This window comes from Dryobates pubescens, chromosome 26, assembly GCF_014839835.1.
Source record: "Dryobates pubescens isolate bDryPub1 chromosome 26, bDryPub1.pri, whole genome shotgun sequence".
NCBI classification, from domain to species: domain Eukaryota; kingdom Metazoa; phylum Chordata; class Aves; order Piciformes; family Picidae; genus Dryobates; species Dryobates pubescens.
The window spans coordinates 6,912,214-6,935,330 of NC_071637.1; the positions used below are offsets into that span (position 1 = coordinate 6,912,214).

At 43.3% G+C, this 23,117-nt stretch overlaps 1 protein-coding gene across 1 annotated transcript in view; it reads right to left on the minus strand.

Moving 5' to 3' along the window:
• PREX1 (phosphatidylinositol-3,4,5-trisphosphate dependent Rac exchange factor 1) overlaps window positions 1-23,117 on the minus strand; it is a 154,465-nt gene that overhangs the window by 84,704 nt on the left and 46,644 nt on the right. Inside the window, exons 2-3 of the mRNA XM_054173389.1 lie at window positions 5,143-5,214; window positions 903-1,025 (exon numbers count right to left, since the gene is read on the minus strand). Coding sequence (XP_054029364.1) covers window positions 903-1,025; window positions 5,143-5,214 — 195 coding nt within the window. The remainder of the gene's footprint in view (window positions 1-902; window positions 1,026-5,142; window positions 5,215-23,117) is intronic.

The following is a 23,117-nucleotide window of genomic DNA, read 5'->3' on the forward strand; positions in this document are numbered from 1 at the left end:
GTAGAGAGCAACGAGGTCACCCCTGAGCCTCCTCTTCTCCAGGCTAAACAATCCCAGCTCCCTCAGCCTCTAGGATCATAAGCTGCAGTTGCATGATGCTTACTACAGGTCTGTGCTTTCCTGGATCACCAAACAGTACTCACCTGACTGGACCAGGCTGGAGCTTATTACAACTAGAGCTCGGGCACAAAGTCAGAGGACACAGAAGTAACTGGTCAAAATGTTCTAAACAACCTGGAGCTGGCAGAGTGAATTCATACTATATGACTGCATGCATTTTGTAGGCCTGGCTTTCTTGAGCTAGCATTATGAAGTCAAAAGCCAAATTTTATTTACTTTGGAGCTCCAGAGAGCAGGTACTTGCTTACTCCATAGTAAAAGGCTGTGTGCTCTATCTCACGCTGTATTTCAGCACAAGACGACATCTCTCACTACCTTTCACTTACCAAAGGATAACAGTATGCACATACTCTAACTGCTGCAAATGATGTACAGTCCTTTGGGTTTACCTTTTATCCTTGTGGGTTTTAGGATCTTTATATTTTAAAATACACTCAAAAAGCATTAATTTACTTGACTCTGTGCTTTTTTTTTTGACACATCTGAAACCCATGCAGACAAATTCTCAGTGATGTGATCAGCTAGGTGAGGAAAAAAAGGAGAAAAAATATGCAATGGGAAAAGGAAGAGTTTCTAAAAATACCTCCTTGTTTAGCCAAGTTTGATCTGGTTTCCATTGTTCCAACCCATTCACAAGTTTTTTTTCCCACCCTACAACTTTCATACAAGACACACATTGTCACAGTATTGCCACTAGCCTCAGAGATTAGGGCTGGTTGAGGGGCATGGGAGCTCATGACAGGAAACTGCATTTTCAGATAGCAGTAAGTCATTGTACTTACAAATTTTAAGAAAACATTTCCCAGTTCATGCTGAGACTGAGGTTCTGGTTGTAAACAAAATTCCAAGGCAGCCAGGAACTCCTTGTGAACACCAAGAATGTCTTCAATGTTAGAAAATAAGATCTGAAATATAAAGAGAAAAACATTGCTAGCTGTTGATACCTCTAGGAGTGTTTTGTTCAAGTAGCAGTACCAAAACATTGTGGCTCTAGACTAGTCTCAATAGGCTCTAAAGTACAGGCTCACACAGAATGAACTGCACTGTATTTGCCCCTTTCCTGGCCCCTTGCAGAAACCTTTATTGCTGCTGAAGTACCTGCTGTAAAGGAGGGTTATCTTTCCAGATCCCTAAGCATGATGAATGTCAGCAACCTCTTTCAAGTTTAGGGAAGATCTCCTATGAGACCAATCAGGTGACAAGAATCACAAGGACCAAACTCACTTTGCAGGAGACAGAAGCAAGAAGCCGCTTGCCCTTCCTTCCAGTGCATTAGAAGTCACTTTCTGAAAGAAGCTATCAGACACAAAGATGTACCTGTAAACAAGAGTCCAAATCTCTGCCGTGTGGCATCTAACATTCAGCTGACAGACTACAGAATAGTGTAAAATGCTTCCAAACCACAGGAGATACATTTTAGAGTTTGCTTTCACTGATCTCAGTGGTTTTAAGAGGTGTATGGAATGGGAGAGAGGCCCCTAGTTTAGACCTGTACTAGAAGGTAATTGTGCAATCTCCCAGCTAAATGATCCCTGGAGATTTCAATATCCAAGTGCCAAGGGGAATAAACTGCCAGGCTGTGAGCTGCTATAAACACAGACCCTTTGTAAGCCTAAACCATTTTCATACAAAATATGAGAAGAAAACATGAATACACACACAGGAGATGGAGAGGGAGAGTCCTGACCCATGGTGACACAGCCATCAGTATTGACAGCAGCCTGAATGAGCAGACTAAACCCTGGACTCTGCAGTGATGTGCACTTTGCAGGCATTTCCTATCACTCTGCTGTAACCATGCCACTTGCAAGGAGGTGATGAGCAGTGTTTACATTGGGAGCAGCCTTCCAGGTCTTGTAGAGTGAGTGGATAGCATTCCTCTGAACCCCAGTGTGCAGCTTGACAGAGGCAGCCTTCATCTGATCATTAAAGATAGAATGAAATCTCAGCTCCTAGTTTAAAAACAGTTTCTCTCTGGTTTTGCAGCTGTAGACAAGATCAGGAATTCAAGGAGCCTTCCTCTCTGCATGTACCCAGGTACAACTCTGTACCTTCTCTTACTCAAGAATGGGCAGAGTATTTCTTTTTTTCAAACCCCTTCTGCAGGCTGGCTGCATATGCAGAGCCAGGCCTATTGCATCCTGCTTGCCTTTGCTCTCCTCTCATGTCAGGAATGTCGAGGTATGGTATCATACACCATCATGAATGCAAACTTGTGCCTCACAGCCACTTTCTAGCTCTGAATAAATGAAAAGGTTCTAACACACTGAACCTGAACTGATGGGCTCTAAACCAAAATAAAGGACAGGGAGCTAGGACCACTTCATTGCTTCCAGAAATCTTCCTGTCCTATTTCAAGCAGAACACAGGATGGTTCTGTCACATGGCTGAAGCTGATGTGATGATAAGGTAGCCTCTGTCTGCATGGCTTAGCCAGAAGCCATGCCAAAAGGGGATTAACAAGGAAGAGGAAAACATCTGTCAGGGATGATTTTATCCTTTAGGAGCAGTCTTTGGGGGGTATTTTTTGATGCAAGGAGTATCTGTGTAATCTGATGAATTCCATAGTGGTCAGTAGAGCTCTGCTTGCAGAATTCACAGATAAGAGGAGTCACTTAAAAAAATCAAGGCAGCAGAAACACTTTAGCTGAAGTTACTGTTCACAAGCATCCTGTGAGGGTCTATGTCTGGCAGCCTGTGTGCACCCTCAAGTTGTGCTGCCTTCAAGCTACGGTATCTGTAAAACATCAGTGCCCTGCTGTGAATGCAGCATCACAACGAACATATCAAGAGAGATATTCCCACATGAGGCAGTGAAAAAACCTTTTTCTGTTGGTTTTTTTATAGTGCTGCTGCAGCTATTAGTCCCTGGAGTGCTTGTAAAATCTGGGCCTGGCACAGAATTCCATGTGGCCTTTCTGGAAGGGGATACAGCAGCCCAAGGCTACTGATATCCGCAGTTCTTAGTGCCAGCTGTAGGAGAAAGCTTCAAAAGTAATATTGGGAGCAAGAACCCAAATTATCCTAAGAAACACCTTCTCCTTTTGCTCAGAGGTTGAGTGACTGCCAGAATACCTTGTATTCTCCTTTTGCACTGCATGAAGAGGAAAAATCATTTTTCTCCTTACATAAGCTACCATACCATTTAGACAGTCTCCGCTATCACCTTTGTTGCTGCCAGCCACCTCACAGCTCTCTGGTGACTCAAGACATGTAACATTAGCAGGCAGAGTTATCTGAAGTCCCAAGACCACCTTGCTTGTTCTGCTTCTACCAGCAAGAAGGAAGAAAAGAGAGGGAAAGAAAGAGCAAATATCTTTTGATTGCAGAAAAGACAATTGAATTATTTGGTAGGGGAAGAAGACGGGCACAAAGGGGAGATAATTGACCCTGATTAGAAAAGAACGTATCTTTGTCATTCTATTTCACCAACAACAGGCAGAGGCCCTTTATTACTGAAGAAAAGCCATTACTGGAAGCTGAGCATTGTAATAATAAGAATAAATGAGGTCTCACAGCAGCCTCGAAAAGACCCCCCCAAGCACTTCAAGAATGACACAAAAATGAAGTGGGACTTCCCCAGAGGAATATGGTGAAACTTCAAATACAAATACATTTAAATCAGCAGAGAAAATATGGATCCTTCTGCACAGGCTTTGGGGACACTGCATGATTAATAATTAATGTTGATGATCTATGAATAATGATAGAATAATAACGTTCATCAACATCTGCAGCTGCTCAAATTGGCAAATGTTGTGTAAGTTTATTCCTCGTTCAGAGCTTACTTTTTGTACACTTGTCTGCATATGAGACCTATTGTCACCAATCACCTGTCTACTTTTTCTTCAGCTGCCCCCAAATGTACTCCAGACTCTAGATGTTAAGTTCCTGGGGAGCAGGGACTTTCATATTTGAAGACAGAGAGAAGCTTCGCTCTCCAAAGATGCCAAGCCACCTTGCTACCAGCCCCTTCTGACACCAGTCAGTCGACCCTACAGTATTGCTAGCCTACAGAACAAACAGCAAAACCAGGATCTAGAGCCCTGCTAGGATCTCTATACATCCAGACAATACCATAATGTGAAGTGGAAGAATCAAGTCTTGGAGAAACACATCAGTTGCAGCAGCACTGGCTGGTGTGACATAGTGTGACACACCTGTTATTATTGCTTTGCCCTGCTCCCACAAGTCTAAAGAGCAAAGGTTCTGCTAATTTAGGAGCTACAAGACCAAACACAAGCCAAATAAGTGAGCTTCTAATGGCAAACAAGCCACACACTGTCATCAGTTTTACTTGCATAGATGTACAAAAAGGCTTTGGTTTCATATGCATAGGTGTACAAGGAGCTTTTGAGGCAAATTATTGCAAGAAAGTGTTGCTTGTATTTATGAAAGTAATTAACAACAAGGTCTCCTGTGACCATAGGCACTAGAGAAGCCAGTAAGTACCTCACAGCTCTATGTCCTTTATCTCTTTCCAGGGTAAAAATCATTCAGGAACCTCCCCATGCAAGGGTCCCACATTACTTAGTCCTACAAGAACACAAATTCATTCCTACTAGGACACAAAGGAATATCCTTGCCTCCTTCTTCGAATCCCTATCAATTTTAGATTTGTAAATGACAGCAGATGCAACTTGGCTAACTGAATACTGTCAAGCAAAACAGACAAGGGCTGTGCATTCCCTACCTTTCCTCCAAGACACTGAAAAAGCCTCTCTGTCTACCCAATCACTTCACAAATTTTGCCAAAAGTTAGTATCTCTGACAACACTTCATTGTTGTCAGATTCTACTGAAATTAGCTGGTGGGATGAAAAATTGCTGGAGGACGACAGCTCTGTGAATGGGCACAGAGATTGACAGATAACTGTCAACCTGAGCCTCTTTACCTTAGGGATCCAGTTTAATAATAAGCCTCAGTAGGACATGGGGGCATTTGGTATTTACATCCCTGAATCTAGCCTTTCATTACACATCATTTTCCCTACCAAAAAAATGAGGAAGACAGAAGCAATACCTTCACATTCTCCTCCGTTATGTACTTCTCAGCTTTGTCCACGGCGTTCTGGCGGATCCGGTGAAGAAACGCCTGCAGAGATACAAAAGATTATGTTCAAGTGGCTTGATACAGTTTGATTTCACTCTTTTATATCCCCTAGGTTCCCATTATCACAGTTTGGCAGATGACCTTTAAGACTGCAAGAATGTAAACATTCACCAAATCACCACCACAGCTCTCAGGCTCAGACCTGTGCTCAGGGCCACACAAAAGACATTTCCGACAAAGTTGCTGGGCTCTGCCCGGCAATAAATACTCTGCCCAAACTTCTAGACTTAATTGCCTGTTAGGACCAACAGACTACAGGGATGGTGTGTTTGTTTTTCCTTTGAAGGTTTCCCCCCTCCTCTCTGAGGTGCAGCTGTTTTAGCTTTGGGAGGCAGCGTGCCTGATGCACACCAAGATGTACGTCAGCGAAAAGGACGGCAAAGAACAACAAAAGGACATTGATGCTGCTGGAGCTGAGGCACGACAGCAATATGAGCCAGGGCTATGGACAAGTGCAACAGAGTCAGTCCATGAGGAAAGGAAATGGAAACCCTCAGGCAGAACCTGGGACACATTACCTGGTTCACTGTATTTCATTTGGTTCTAAACAGACAAAACAAAGGTGCATTTTTGTACCTAAGCTATGTTTCCCTTTCCCTCAGCTCTGCACAAATTTGGCTTCCACAAGCAAACCAATAAAAAGCTCCAGGCAGATGTAAATGCACAGTGATCTGAAGATCAGCTTTCAAAGCATAACTGTCTATTGGAGGTTAGGACGTACTTGCATTTACACTGAACAACCCACAGCATATTTGATTCAGTGGGAAGGGTTTAGCATAGCCCACTGCATGAAATTTCTACCTTAGTTTTGACTCGTTTTGCAGCTATTGGCTAAAGGGCCCTTCCAAACTGAGAGCAGGGAGTTTTACCTTCCACAGGCTTCAGCAAAGAGATGCAAACACCCACAGGTGAGACTGAAATGCAGCCACCGAGGACAGAATGTGCTGTGATAAACTACATAACCCATGCACAGAAGGGCAGAGGGCTTTCCCCTCTGCTCTGATTAGCAGTTTTTAACTTGCCTCCTACACAAAGCAGTGAGCCCTGGGGAGTGCTGTGAAAAGGGAAGAAAGGAACTTTTCCTACCCACCTGAGACAGAGAGGGGAAATGGGTCATTTCTTTGCGTTTATGGTACAAAGCAGCTTTGTTACACCTTGAAAATAAAAGGCTTTTAAAAGTTGGACTATTCCTGAGCAATGCCAGTGTCAGCTGATGCACATTCAGCTTTTTCTTTTTGCCTGTTGGGATTGGCAGCAGCTTACAACCTGATAAGAAGCAGTGTCACTGAACCGAAGTTAGAGCTTATGGAATTCTTTGCCTCTGGAATTTTGGTTGGAAGACATGGAACATGTCCCTCTGCTTGACCTCCAGCACTAAAAAGGGCAGATCTCTGTTTCTGCTTAGCCATGGCTCTCTGTCACATGTCAGCCATTCACACTTCACAGGACAGGCACCAATAAAAAAAGAGATTAATTAAGGAGACACACAGAACCTACATTTGTCTGCAGCTCTCAACCTGCTTTTGAACAAATCTCAAAAGACTATAACCATGTTATCCTCCTGTATTGCTAAACAGGAAGGAGAACTGGCTAGAGTCCAGCTAGATATGGAGAGCCTGGAGCAGGCTGTGTGAAGAACAGATTCCTGTGCTGAAGGGACAGGACACATGTGCCAGTGGTGGAAGAGGCATTTTGTAAGAACCAGCCAGTTCACTTTGCCAATAACCTGGCCAGGAACTGCTGCAGTGCTCACACAGTGCCCAGCACCTTGGCAACAGTCAGGAACTGTCTGAGATGAAGGTTTCAGCATGATGAAAATGGCAGGAGGATTGACAGCAATAGCTGCTGCCCTCCCACTACAGCACTGGATGCGATACCTGAGCGTTAATAATCAGGCATCTGATTTATATGAGGCAGTACATCACATTAAATCACTCATTCTCAAAAGACAAACCAGGAAGAGGCTTTTCCTTGTTTTAATCACATATCTGTTTGGGGACAACAAATCCAATTGGAATGATTAATTAATCTACCCAATTAGCAGCTCCACTGGTGGCTAAGAGTTACCTGCATATTAGTCCCAGTATGGTGGGTCTAATAATAGAAAGATGATAAACAGGAGTGCAAATCACATTAGCTGTTACAGGCTAGTCAATAAAGAAGCAGAGTCTGTGTTAATCTAAAAAACAGCTTTTCTGTGATGCTTGTCTGAAAAGATCACTTAATGTGAGCATGAGAATGGGAGAAAATAAGAGGGGGGAAAAAAAAATCAAACAAAAAATGGGAAAGGCATAGAAGCAGGGAGAGAGTAGGAAGGATGAAAGACATGAGAGAAACAGGCAGTCAGCTTTGTAGATAGTTTGTCAAGTCTCCTATGGCCTCTGATTGGTCTTGATGTGCATGAACAGCAGTCTCTCTAGTAAGACTAAAAGACGACAGTTACAAGAGATTTTGGTCCCATACATTCTGTAGCCTACTTTCCAAAAGGCAATCCCAGAGCTATTTGTTCCCCAGCTTTCAATACTTTCTGAAGTGCAAACAAAGTTTTGCAACACAGTCATTCATATTAAAAATATGACAACCAGAAGCTACCAAGGAGCAGCTCAGAGTGCTAGGGTTGCATGCCCTGTTCACATGACAACATCACTTTCCTTCCAAACTGCTTCTAGCTTGGAAAAAGCAGCCCTTGTCCCAGAAATGCTGTTCAGACATTCAGGTCACTGTTTTCCAAACTTCAAGGGATTTTTTTTCTACAAGCAGTTTTACCAAGCTCTAAGCTCATCTATACCAACACCATCCCTCTGCTCACCTGGCGACACAGGCTCTAAGAGTCCCCATTATACAAGTAGTATACAACTCTCATTGGGAAACACAGCTATGGGAAGAGAAATGAGGTTTTATTAAACCTATTGATCTATCTGGAAAATAAGAGAGGTATTTGGGCCAGGTTATGACAAAGGTGATGGGAAAAAAAGGAGAGGGGAGAGGTGGTGTGAATAATGGAAAACCTGCCATGCCCATATCTTATTTATATTCCAAAACATTTGTAATTAAAGAGGAACTATCTGAAGAGCTAAAGGCTTTCCTGGGCAGCCAAAAGCTACTGAGGCAAATGCTCTCTCTGGCTGCTCCAACATCTTCACACACAGCACAACTCAATTCAAGAAGTGTGGTTCTGGAGATTTCACATTGGGAATTTCCAGGACCCCCTCTTCATCTGCAACACTTTGGATCTCTGCAAAAGTGAGCTCATCATCCTCCAGGGATATGTGGAAGCTCTTGAAAAACATACCTCAGGACTCTGAAAAATCACTCCTAGGGCAAAGCGAGATGATGACAATCACCTCTGCACCACAAACAAAAGCAGAACTCTCTTGCTGTGGCCTGCTGTTGGTTTTCTACACTTACAAATTACCAGGGATTCCAGGAAGGACAAGAGTTTATGATACACCCTACAGTGAAACAATCACAGAGCAGATCAGTAAGATACTGTTTAAGAGCTAGAGAGGCGAACAGGCAACTAAAATAGACTGCACTCCCTTCTGTCTGCTTGTTTGCTGGGCAGGACTTATATAAGGCTAAAATACTCACAAAACACATAGATAAGAAGATGGTAGATAACAACTTCTTCCCTTATCCCCACATATGCTGCCTTTGCTCTCTTGCCATTTGCAGTGCTGCTGCAAACTGCTGTGCTCGCACTTGGGCAAGGCCTCTGAGCAACCCAAGCTGTACGGTAGACTACTACTTGCACAACAGAAAAGGAAAGGAGGACTGGTAGAGCACAAGGGTCCAGAACAAAACCAGGTCCTGGCACAACGTAAGGGGAAAAATGAGAAACCAGGCTGATAAATCTTCATTCTCCTGATGAAAGTCTGCAAAGGTCTCATCTTCCATGTGTATGTGCTAACCCAAAGGAAAACATCCCACAGAGGATTTGTTTTTGTTTAAAATTCTGCTGCTGCACCAACATAACATTTATTTGTGCACTGTGACTTGTTGCCCTAGAGGTCTGCTGCTACCAAACTCAGCAGGCCATGTCTGATGCTCTTCATGTCATGCATAAACACTGTTTATAGTTTGTCTTAGTGTAGAAATGCCTTGCAGGATTCAAGCAAGTCTAAGAAAAACTGGAGCAAGCAGAGTGAAATGCTTCCTTTCTGCACCAGGTCACGTTGGGCAAGCTCCTTCCAATAAGCACTAATACAAACACATTACAAATCTGAAGGGCAATTTAGGTTTAAAAGTTCATTTCAGTAAGTAAATACTTTTCAATGGTCCCTTTCTCGTGGAAGTGTTTTGCTCTTCAGTTCACTAAGCTAACAATCTACCATTGCAATGGAACCTTGCTGCAGAGCGTCTTCGCAGCGGCTCTGAACGAAAGCACCAAGAATACTAATTCTGAGTTGTTCTCACATGAAACAGGCTGTAGCAATTGCAGTTTCTCTCAAATGGCCCTCGCTGAAGTTTAACTTGCAGCCTTCATTAAGGAAAAGTAGTGTTTACCACATTTTATGTAGCACAAGTAACACATGGCAAATACTAGGGACAAGGCAGTGAGGGTTTGCTCGTGCTCCTTCTCATAAATTCACATCCCAGGCAGATACTTCCTCAAATGGTCAGAAATAGCAAGAGATTCTGATTAAACTGCAAGGCAGGCAAACTGTGCATAACCAGGAGGGAAATGAAAGGGAGAACAGAAACAGACAAACAATGATGAGGCAACTGGTTGCCATATCCAGAAGGAACAATATCTGAAAGCACAGCCCTGTGAAGGCTGCAATTTCATATTGCTCTAAAGACACAAGTGAGGCACTTCTGTTAAACTCATCAGTGATCAGGGCTGATTCAGAACACCATAGGGATCTACATGAGCCTGGTATTCTTAAGTGCTAAAATTAATAAATTGCTTTACACTTGTAGAATCAATTGTTTAAAGCTTCTTGTACAGGCAGACATTTTGATTACAAGAAAATCTGCTCACATTGAAAAATAAAGTGATGACATGGACGATGGATTTCCTCATTTGACCACCACAAGCATCTTCACCTTGCAATTAGAGCACAGAGAGTATGCATTACTCTGCCTCTGACAATACCCAGGAAAACTTGCTATGAAGATTTGAACGAGTTCAAAAGTGCCATTTAAGTTACTCTTTAACCCACCCTCCCCACCCCCCATCACTTAAGTGTTGCCACTAACTGCGGCTGTTCAACAAGCCTTTGACTCCATAGCAGTACAAGCAAGGCACCAGAAAAGCTCCATTGTCTTTAGCAAAGCAGCTTGAAAGTCCTGTGGGAGCTGGGCTCTACCAAAATAGCCTGACAATTTAAAAGAAGTGTTTGCTGAAGTTTGTTTTAAGAGCAGGTGCATCCTTGCTCATGTTACTCGATTGTTAGCTTTGAGCCTTGTCATTCTGATCATGTTCTTTTGCTTTCTGTCAGACACACAGTTTACAAGCTAAAGCTCTACACAAATGACAGGAAACATAAATATCCTGCACCCTACACGTGAACTGCAGTTCTCACCTGCACTGAGGGCAGAAAGACAATGCAATAAATTTCCTCCAAAATAACATAACAACAACTGCACAGATCTATACAAGATCTATTTATCTATACAAGATAAATCCCATCACAACTCTTCTCCCCCCTTCATAACACTTAAGTGTGTAGTTCTATGTTAAACTGTCTGTCAGCATTTCCCTTTAATCACACTGTAAATACCTGAACACAAATCTTTTGGTGGATGCTGGCACAGATTGAGGTTCTACTTCAGCTGGAGGCAACCCTACTCCAGTTCTATTGTTCCTGGAGTGGTCTGCAGTACTGTGCACTGCTAGCCAACATCTACTGACCTCCATCCTAGAGACAGCTGGATTTTAAAGACAGCTGAAGCCACTCTTGTGTAAAGTCAGACAATTCGTATTCAAACATCTCTTAAACCCCTGGACAAAAGTCAGTACATACATGTAGAATACTGGGCCTGATGTGGGGTTTTCAGTTGTGAAACTTCTGTCAGGGTACTGGAGCTCTTTAAGACCAGGCTGGATGAGGCTCTGGCCAGCCTGATCTAGTGTGGGGTGTCCCTGCCCATGGCAGGGGGGTTGGAACTAGATGATTCTTGTAGTCCCTTCCAACCCTGACTCATACTTATGATACTATGACATCACTAGCATTACACATGTAAAATGGAGCAAGACTGAAGCAACTCAGTAGTTTTAAAGAGTATACTGCTGTACCTCTTACACTGTAAACTGGCAAACCCATGTTTACTCACGGCTTAATTACTGGCTGCTATATTAAGATTTCTATAAAAACACACTTTAAATGTCTGCTAAAGGAAGAAAGAACTTAAGCATTAGATGAGTGTATTACACTGAAATTCCTGCATAGTGTGTTTCACCTATTAAAAATATTTTTCTCTAGATCCTCTTTAAAAAAAGCCAAAAAAAGGAGCCCCAGCTGTGAGAATAACTCTGCAGAGAAGTAGCTCAGCTCTACAGCCAAATTAATTCATCAGCAAACTGCTGAACAGGGACCTGCCTGGTAGGCTGAGGTGTTTAGTAAGAGAAAATCACATCAGAAATATCTTTTATTGCCCTAATTTCAGGCTTTCTGTGTATCAAATCAGCTTTAAAGCCTCAAAGCTTATTGTTACATGCTTATTTTTTGATCCATCCCCTGAAGAGAAATGGAACTGTTAGCTAACCAAGATGATTTAAAACCAAGCAGTCATGTACATGACAGAATATCAAACACATTCTCTGCAAACAGTTCGGTCTGAGCTGTAAGGTTCCATCACTGCCCACTGCTAAGCAGAGGGTCAAACAGATTCCACATTTTTCCCCAACAGGTTACAGCCTTTGAATGATCTTGGGCTATGTTAGACATGAAAAAAGGAGAGCTACTTATCCTGCTCACCTATGCTTCGTGATGCTTATTTCACGGGGTTTGAAAGCAAACATGAAGCTCCCTGTCTTCAGAACTATTCCCATATCCCCGAGGGCAATGTTTTTCTTGCTCATATGCCCCAACTCCACCCCCCACACCCACTCTTCCTTCTGTTCAGGAGATTTTTTTTTTCATTCCAGTATTGTTATTTAGAGTAACAATCATTACACGCACACAAAAGCGTGGACTAACGTCCATGAATCATCTCTTCCCACAGAGGACCGCACCACCATTGGCATAAACAGTGAACTACATCTCAGGTGAAACTGCAGAGACCTTGAGAAAACAAATGCAGCTTCAGCTGCAAAAGCCAGATGACTCACAGGGAAGAGATCTTCTCATCTGAAGCATGCTTTCAAGGAGCTTTTTTTACAACTGTATAGATATATAACAAATACATCTATACATACTAGACCAATCCTCCACTGATGGATGTAAGTGAGAACACAAAGTTCCATTTCAACATGAGGAGAAACGTCTTTCCTGTGAGAGTGACAGAGCACTAGAAAAGGCTGCCCAGCAACATTGTGGAGTCTCCTTCTCTGGAGACTTTCCCAGCCAACCTGGATGTGTTCCTGTGTGGCCCGCCCTAGGTGACCCTGCTTTGGCAGGGGGGTAAGACCTGATGATCTCTGATCCAACCCCTAACATCCTATGATACTAACAGTTTAATAGACATTAATGAACATTAACAATTAACATGACAACCTGAAACATCCATCCCTGGAGATATTGAAAGTGGAGCTTGAAAGGGCTCTGGGCAGCCTGATCTAGGTGAGGATGGCCCTGCTTACTGCAGAGGGGGCTAGACCAGATGACCTTCTGAGGTCCCTTCCAACTCAGACCATTTTATGATTCCTAGTCTGACATATGGTGAATCCTGAAAAATACCAAATGAAATATGGGGAAGCATACAGAAACTTAGCTGTTTAGCAGTGTATATCTGAATACAATGCTTGAATAAATTTCATTATTTCTTCATATACTCCATAAGAGAAGTAGTCACTGCTTATGCAAGCTACATGCCTCAGACATTTCCCAAAATCAAACAGATTTGTCTTCAACCAATCCCACATTTAAAGGCTCATGCAGCTACAACCATGCCTGGTTGATTTACCTCACATCTGGTTTGCCACTGAGTATTAAACTGTCTGTAACAGCAACATTAATGGAGAACAGTTGCAAAATACTGGCACTGGGATTTTCAGTGGTGCTTGAGGGAGTCAGACATTCCAATTGCTTTCCACTTACTTTGAGTCTCTTGATGCATCCACCACAAAATGGTTTCTGTCAACAAGTTGCTGTGGCTAGAATTCACCTCATCTAATCATGCCTACCTAAAGGCTGAAGCCTACTCCAAGTGATACAGGTTTCCTCTACAACAGAGAGCAACGGGTAGGCAACTTCAGAGGATGAGTCACTGCACTCCAGGAGTGATGTTTAGTAAGAAAGGATGAACTGCCCTCCAGAAATGCCATTCTCTTTCCATCAAGGAAGAGCCTGGGTGACAAGTTTAGATTCGACCACCCTCCTTGCCTGTTCCAGTTTCCCAGCATCTGCGAACACAAAGTTCCAGGGCAAGGAGTGCTGCTGCACCATTTCTTCAAGTGAACCAGTGACTGCCTCTCAGTGTGGATGAATGTGGGGGCACTGCAAGGTGACACATGCAGAATTAATGTGCACAGCCATTCACAGCACGGCAGTATTCTGGGACTCATCACACGTAATTGATCTAGCAGCACTTCCCAGAAGAAGTCATTTTCAGAGAAAGCTCCAAAAAGATCCCAGACTGTATCTCTATTTCCATTGTGCTGATGTTTACCTCGGAATTCTGCAACAAAAAAAAGGTCAGATCAAATTCATTCATGCGCTGACTGATGCAGGAAGGTGAACCTAAAGGGAAGTGAGAGTGAAATATGTTGCAGTGTTTCTTGCTCCAGAGAGATCCCATTCTTAAGGAGGGTTTGTTTTCATTTGAATTACAAAAGAAAAACCTTTTTGTGAAGTGAAAGAAAGGCTGGTGCTGCAGAGGGGTCCATTGTCTGCTCTACCGCTGCCCTGACCTCTCCCCTCCTCCCCCCTAGTCACTAATATTTGCATCCTCAGACAGGTCAGAAGATCCCAATTCATTTCAGGGCCAAATAAAAGCTACACTTTTTCACCTCTAAAATACCTCAGGATGCATTTCTACTAATTTCTCCATATCCTCAGTACCCTCTCTCTCTTGGCTCCTCCTCATGCTCTCCATCCTCTCTCCAACACTACCCCTAAATCATTTTCAATATTCTCATTATTGTTAAAACCTCTCCTGTCCTCTGCAGACTCAGATTAAGCATCTTCTTTTGGGAATGTCTATCCCACTATGACTCCAGCCCATTTTTAATGTCAACAGAAAATGTATTTGTTTGGATTTTCAAAGAAGCTTAAGAAAGCTATGTGCCTAATTCTCTCAAGCCCTTGGAACACTTGCCCTTTTACTGGCCTCTTCATGTCTTTCTCCCCTGCTCTACAATCTGAAGGTACCTTAATAATTTTATTCCACCATGGAACACTTTAAAATGCTTTCAGAATGTAGTCTGTTTGAATAGTGCAGTTTACTTCATTCCTCTTCTATGTGGAAAAGAAAACCTGACAAGTCTGTGTCTGCTTAGCCCTCCTGAATGAATGTTACTTAAACATTCATTTGCTTCAGGAATAATGTCCCAGTAAACAACATATAAATACTTCAAGATTTGACCCATTTTACTTATGGTCACTGTCCATAATGGAGAGAAGTTTAGGACTCTACCAGTGTTATCCCCTCAGCAGGTTAAGGGCCATAGAGAATAGTTTAAAAGGTGTTGACTTTGTTCTTGCATCCTCAGTTTCTGAATACATGCAATAGGCCAATCACTTCAGAGGCACGAAGTTAGCTGGTTTGCCTCAAGTCACTGTCAGGCAAACAGAACTGCCAAAACATGGAGCGGTGTAAATCCTCATCATTTCACTGATTTGCATGTGACTAGATCCATGTGACAACCTTTGCCTTTCAGCTGAGTATGTGATGATACTGAACAGTATCAGTTTTCAAGCTTGGATTGACTCTCTTGAGTTAACTGACACAGACCAGTTCACTTTACTGCCAGCAGGTTCACTGCCACTTGCTCTAAGTTACGTTGTGAATCTACACTGGGGCCAGGAACCATGATCTCAGGTGACCCAAAAACTTGATCTACATTGCAAATGTAACAAAATCCCAGGATCCTATTTCACTAGGAACATTTTTTTCTGTGCCCAGCTGATAGGTACTTAGAGTCTCATATGCCAGTTTAAACAGGACTTTTGACTGCTTCTGTGGGTACCTTCTCAAGATGTCTAGCTGATCTAATCTCCAGTCAAGGGTATGTAAGTGGCTAGCAACCTGAAGAAACAGTATTCTGTGCACTGACCTAATGCACGAGGGGTTTCTATCAGGTTGTAGCGCAAATCAAACTCTCAAATGGATGTATAATGTATAAATATTTCCATTTGATTCTGAAGTTAAAAGGACCCAAGAGTGAAAGCTGACTGAATTGTACATTCTCAACTGATATAATTCAGAGCCACCAAAAACCCAATCATAATTTCATTTCACCCCAGAGAAGTGCTCAGAAGTATTTCCAATGGATCTGTTCATGCACTCACAGGTTGAGTATGATCAGTCTTCACAGCTGAGGCAAAATGGGAAGCATTGAGATCTATAGGTGCCTTATCCAGAAAACTAACACTGGAATTGACAGCAGCTACTAGAAATGGCACAGAAACTGTCCCTATTTCCTGATTCCAGGCACATTGGCCACTGGATTTTAGCAGCAAGTAGCAAAAACTGTATTTGAGAAACTCCATGCAGGTATTCTAGACACCGGCGCAGTCGTGGGCCAAAGGACTTAAATTCCAAAGTTCCCTCTAGTTTAGAAGGCTCTGCTGGCATCTGCCTGTGCAGCAACTGCAGTCAGCTTCCCTCGGGCTCTTCACAAGCAGCAGTGTCTGCAAGGGCTCCCTGGCTAGGGCTGTAAATTCTTATGGAACTTTTCCTCCTTCAAAATCAGCAGCTGGGGCTCCAGTGCAGCACACAAGCGCCAGCATTCCTGGCCTTTGGAGCTTGATATTTCCTGCTGGGAGAAATCTGCTTAAGTGCCTGTGGTGTGACAATGCAGAAGGCAGCTTTCCGTGGAGGAGGCAAAACCACCACAAAAGGCCCTGACATTCTGGGATTCTCACCACTGGAGTCCAAGGAGAGAAGCTGCTTCTCTGTAGCCTGTGAAAGGTTTCCAAGAACTTCAAATGCATGGAAAAAAATGTGATTTGATGAAAAGGAGTAGAAACCCAGAAGGGGAAGGGGGAGGAGTGGGTAGAAAAAAAAGAAGAGTGAACTTCAACTGCCCCAAGCCTTTTCTAAAGGGTGGGGCTAAAGGGTGGGCTGATGTTCATGGGGCTCTCTCCCCATCCTACCAGAGGACACCAGATAAAGTGTGGTTCATGCAGCTTGGGCTGCTTTCTAGAAGCCAGAAGTGTGTCAGACTCTCCCTGCTATGAATTATCCCACCTCATAAAACCAGCAGCCGGGGTAGGTTTATTTGTGAGCTGAAGGATTAACCTTCTGCACATAAACGGGAAGGAAAATGAATTTCAAGGAGGCCGATCTGAACTTTTGCCTTCCCCATAGAAAGGCCACAAAGCAATGTACCACATCACACCCACCCCCCAAAACCCCATGAAACCAAAGGGTAATCTCCAATGCATTGCCTTTCTACCAACTGCTGGTCAGGCCATGCTGTATGTCTTCTGAGAGAAGACAGCACCTACTTACAGAGCTTTCCATTTCTGTGCTTTCCCTACAGGGTAAACGTTTGTCTGTATTACAATAACTGACTAAAGAATAATGCTGTAATTAAGAATGAAAGGTCCCTGGTCTCTGATCAGACAGGGAAGAAGTTTGCAAAAACTAGCCAGCACTGGGTGCACCTTTTCTATCTGAGCACTCAGGCACTTTCACTCAACTTTGGTTTTAAAAACACCACGGTGTTTTGTTTCACTTCAGCTGCATCATGATTTCACCTCAGGGGAGGTGTTTGTTTCCAGGCAACATGGCAGAAAGTATTTCAACATTTGACTAACCCTAACTAGCCAAAAAAAGCTGTTTATTTAGAGTTGGGGGGGTTTTTTTGAAAGATACAATGTATTTGTACTTCCTCTCACAGAAGAGAAAGGAACAGCTTCAGAGCTGCCACTTTGCATGTGCTTTACCCTCAGCTGGTTGCCTGCAGGAAAAGATGGGTTGCACACACAGGTGTGCCTTGCCAAATCTGCCTTAATGTATTTGCAACTATTTACACACACACACAAAAAAGAGGAAAAAACAGAAAGAGTGTCTTTCACATGTTGGTTTAAAAGAGGAATTAGAGAAATTAACCTCACAAGCACATTTTTCAGCACTAGCCCTGAGCAGGAACAAACAGTTTAGCTGATGAAAAGCTGCTTGCTGTAAGTACAGTAGCTGACCTGAGCTAGTTTGCCTAACTGAGTCCAATCTAACAGCGTCTGCACCACCTGACTGCAGCTGCTCATGGTGATGGCACACTGTTTTCCATCCATCTCTACTATGCACCAGAACAAGAGGACACAGTCTCAGGCTGCACCAGGGGAGGTTTAGGCTGGATATTAGGAGGAAGTTCTATACAGAGAGAGTGATTGCCCATTGGAATGGGCTGCCTGAGGAGGTGGTAGAGTCACCATCACTGGAGGTATTCAGGAGGAGACTTGAGGGGGTCCTTGGTGCCATGGTTTAGTTGATTGGGTGGTGTTGGGTGATAGGTTGGACACGATCTTGAAGGTCTCTTCCAACCTGGTTTATTCTATTCTGGAATAAAGCGGCAAGCCAAGACTGAACTGAACAAACAAGCAGAAGATAATCTTCAGTTATGGAATATGATGACAAAAGCTGAACCAAACCAGAATCTCCCTTGAAGGCAGACAGTGTCATTTATGGACCTTGCTTTTTCTTTCTGTTTTCCTTTAACCTCCACAGAAAATCCCAAGCCCACTGCAGAGTCCTCTGGAGCTGGCCTCTGTCCACAGAGCACTCGGGCACATTCTCAGAGGGCCTAAATCAAGTCAGGGGTCCTGCCCAGTTTTACAGACAATCTATTTGGGCTATTCAATAAAGCACCAGTTTGGGGTGCCTAGCTAGAACTAAATTCTTCACTGTATCCAGTACTCAACAGCGACCTGTCCCATTCCTTCCCAGACAAGTGGAAAATGATGCTGTTTTGCCAGGTCAAAGAGCTAGACATGAGCACAGTCTAAAACTATTGCCTGTCCTACTGCCCCAAGCCAGCCAAAAAGCTGGGCTTCCTAGTTCCCCTTCACATACATTTATTTTGCTGCAATACAGTAAAGAAAAGCTACTCTCATTGTGGCATTTCTTCTCTGCACATATGTTCTTGCAGAACACAATCATATCACACACGGTCTGAAACCCCAGCTTCCTCTGAATCAGAGCAAAGAATTAGACCATTATATTTTAAACATAAAGGGGAAGTTGAGAGAGTGAAGCTTTCTAGCAGGCCTTCATCTGAATGGCTCCAGCAAGCAGACTGCCCTCCCCAGCATTCCCATGGCCTCTGACTTGTTGTGAATGCTTGTGAGGACTCACCAGCACTGCCTGGCTGTGTATGAGGATGGACAGAGCTCTCAACTATGGGCTGTATTGAGGTCATCTTCACATAGGGCTATTTAGAATGGACAAGTCAAAGGCTTTGTCTTGTGTTAGGAGGATGGTGTTAGAATTGAGCTGGCAGTTGTGTTTCTAATTTACACATATCCTGGAGCAAAGCTAAAAATATAGCCTTGGGATCTGCTTGCTCTTTCATTACAGAGGTGCAAATAGATGGACACACTGAAAAGGAATTACTGACATTAATTCTACTAAAAGTGGCTTTGTGATGAAAACAGTTTCTTCAAAGTATTCTGGTGGTTTAAAACATGGAACAGTTAAAATTTGAGTTGCCTTCATCTGAAGTTAACTGAGGTACATTGCTGGGGCACATCAACCCAACCTATGTTTTCACAACCTGTCGTTTTCTCAGCAACACAACAGGTTTCTCCTCTGCATTGCAAGAAGGATTCAAGCACCTTAGGGCCCTATCACAACTATTTTTAATGCAGCTGCAGACCTGGAGCTGGAATTGGATCCAGCTTTGCCCACCAGCCCTGAACAGCCACAGGAATTGTCCCTGCTAGGAAAATGAAGTTGACCACACCACCTAGGTGCTGGTGCACTGCCTTGTGCATTTAGCAGTCCATTCATTCAGGCTGCCATTTTCTTTCTTAAGTATTTCCCCCTCAGCTGCCTTTTCATTAGAGGCTGAATAGTAGCACCTACTGCCTAGCCAAGAAATCCACACAAGGAGTTCCCTTTGGAGCAGATACTCCTGCCATTCATCCTGTCAGTGCAGCAGCTCCTCATCCAAGTCCATCATCAGTCACCTCAGACACTCTTGGCACTACCTCCCCCAAAGACCCATCTCTACCAATGCAAAGAGCAAACCTCTAAATACGCTGTTAGCCCAGGTCTATGCTGGGCCAAAGCAAATATCATCTTTAACACTTCATCCACCACGTTTAGACACTGGATTGAATTTAGCCTTTACAAGAGCCCTAACCGCATCTGTGAGCCCAGCTGATTGCCAGTTACTGAGTGCTCACACATAGCAGGGCTTTTATTTGCAATAAAATATTTAGAGTGGAAAAACACCCCAGAATTTAATAAAAGCAACAGTCTCAGATTGCCAATGACTTGTGGTGCATCCATTCAGATGCTCAGAATTCCCTACATAAATAAAGCTGGACTTTCAAGTTCTGCCAATTAAACAAATGCCTGGTTTAGCTCCGTTTTGTATTGAAACACTAACCAATTTTACTTACACAGAATAAAGTGTGAGACCCTGGATTGTAAATAGGCTTCATTTGTGGATGTATTTTCACACAGTTACTTTGTCTAAACAGCTGACTGTTCAGAGCAAAAAAACCCCACCAGATCCAATTTGCATACCTAAGCACAACTGCACCAGCCAACTCAAAGGCCAAATGCACATAAAAAATTGCATTTAAACATCCAAGTTTTAACATCTCAGTCATTACCACAAAAAATATAATAGATCTAAAGGCTTTTTAGAAATAAGTGTTCATAAAAATTACTCTGAAAGCTTACAGAGGCAGCATCTTTTCTAGAAAGCTTGTTTCAGCCTTTTTATACAGTAAAGATCCCAAGGAAAGAATTCTGGATGTTCCTTCAACTATCATCTAGGATCCTTTCTTAAAACCTTTTTGAGGTTTTTATTTGAGCCATGTATCAAGTTAAGGGACTGTATTCCAAAGCACTACAGGTGGAGGGTAAAGAAGACACAGGAATGAAAGTGGGACTGCACCTCTTCCTTCTCTAACAGCCCAAGCAGAGGTGCCTGTTCTTCCTACTCTGAGGAATCACACTTGCCCAAGATGGAAACAGTTCTTCTTCCTGTTTCCATCTATTGACACCAAAAGCTGTCCTGTGTTTTTTCTACAGCCTGGGTATTAAAGAAGCAATACAAAATGCAAACAAGAGCGTGATTCCACAGGCAATTTCATCAAGCAAAATCTCCTCTGCACCCAGTCCCAGGCTGCACAACCCCATGCCCTGCCTTCTACTAACACTGCTGCTTATGTGATTAGTCAATTGCAGTCTGACTTCAGCCAGCCAAGATGACTCAAGCAGCCAACCACAGCCACACAAAAATGAAGCAATTCCCTTACAGCCACCTTAGCTTCCTGAACTGCCAGATCACCCACTCACCTGAGCATTGCTGCTAACATACATCAGCAAATGAGACAGAGTAGAACTGCTTAAGCTTCTGCACCCTCAGCTCTCTTCATGCTTTCTAAAGCTCACCCTGGAGAGCATCCACCCCTATTAGGGCATACTAAGATACTCATGTTAAACTGGGAAGATGGTGAGGATGAGGCTACAAAGCTTGGTCTAAAGATGAGTTTAGATTTACAACCTATCTTTAAAACCCAGTACAGCCCAGCAGAGCAGGACATCAAGACCAAAGCAACAGAAGAACTTGCTACACTAATCTACTGCTGTGTACACTTTTGGACTATGAAGTAAATAACAGAGGTTTAAGGTTTCACTGCAACATCCTGTGGCTAACACCCTACTGGTGTGTGCAGAAGCAGAAGTGTTAATTGAGTGGCAGGTAAGTAAAAAGCATGGCTTGACATTCAGAGACAAGGAAGGCACAGGGTTTCTCTCAGAAATTTTGAGCAGCAAAGACATGTGGCTTCAAGGTCAAGCCTTCTCCAACCATCCACTCAAGCACAGAGAGATGCTTTCCTTCCAACATTCTGGCTTTTTTTTCCTGTTAAAATGGCAGTCTGCTTGCCCTCAAACTCAAACAGCAGGCAGTTAGAGTGAAGCTACAAACAAAACATGGTATCTGCCTCTCGGCGATCTAGGGACCTTCCCTGTACTTCACAAACTGCCCCTTTTAGATCTATACACTGTGCGAGCTGCTTGATTTTCCCTGTTGTTTTTTTTTTCCAAAGGGTACACTGGGGTTCTCACTTTGTTAAGATAGAGCAAAAAGCAGCAAGCAGAGAGTCAATGAATGACTTCTGATGCATGCTTTCTGCATTTAAGCACATGAGAGACTTGGAGACATAACTCAGGTCTTGTCTACACTGAGGGACTGGGTTTGGTCATTACCATCAGCAGCAGTAGCCCCATCATCCTTCTGGCTTTACCCTAACTAATGCAAACCTTGGCTGACACAGGAGCAGCTTACTCTGAATTTGCTAGGGAAGCCAGCACAGACAGCTTTTGCCACTCTGCACAAGGTGTGCACTGGTGCAGCTTCCTGTCTACCCAGCAATGGCTGTGAGCTGGGCAAAGTCATACCCTCAGTGCAGCCAAAGACCTAACTTCTGCTGGATGCCTTGGAAGGAAAGCTCAGCCAGAGGGAAACTATTCCCTGATAATCTTCAAGATAGGTAGAGGAAGAGAAGCAAAATGAGAAGTAAAAAAACCAAACCAAACAAAAAAACCCCAACAAATAAATAATCCTCAGAGGACTTAACTGAACCTTGAGAAAGCAATACAGCAGTTCTAGCACTGACATTCTTGACAAGATAAAACCAGCCACGCCAAGGAACAGTGGCTTGCTCTAGCTGTCAGCCACTCAACACAGACAGAAAGTAGGTGACACCAAACACCAGCGCAAAACATCAAGAAACCACAGCAGGAAGTAATCTGCATAGGAGGTCACCACTTGGCTTTATGTTTATTTTACTGCTTCTTTAGCTCCCCTCTAAAACCTTCTAAAAGCTTCTCCAGCGCAATGCACATGCCTGCATGCTCTGCTGAAAACCCCTCACAACTGGAAACACATCACCAGCACAGCTAGGAGCCTGTGTACACTTCAGTTTGATGCTTGCTACCTTTTCAGTTTTGATAGAAAATATGGTCTGTCGTGCTATGAGTGCCTTGAGATCTGAGTGAAGCCTTTATGAAGTCAGGACTGCAATCCCCTTGTACAAGGTGCCTAGCAAGGCAGCTGTGTTTTGTTCTTTTGGCTTCCCCAACCCCAGCAGCAGAGCCCTTGAGGCCAAGCAAGACACCTCAGCAGGAAATGGCTGCTGCCTTCTCTTAATACTGCCTCTCTTCAGCTAGGAATCCAAACATTTCTTGCCTTCAATTACTGCTCTGGAAAGCAACATAAGGCAAGATGTGCTTAGCCACAAATTCTGTATGTTATTTCTTGTGTTGTGGCTTCTAACAACTGGAGCAGAAAACAGCAAAAGCCAAGCACTTTATTACTCCTTGCTACATATAGAAACTGCATAGAGCTTCTTTATTTATTGAAGAGTACTGTC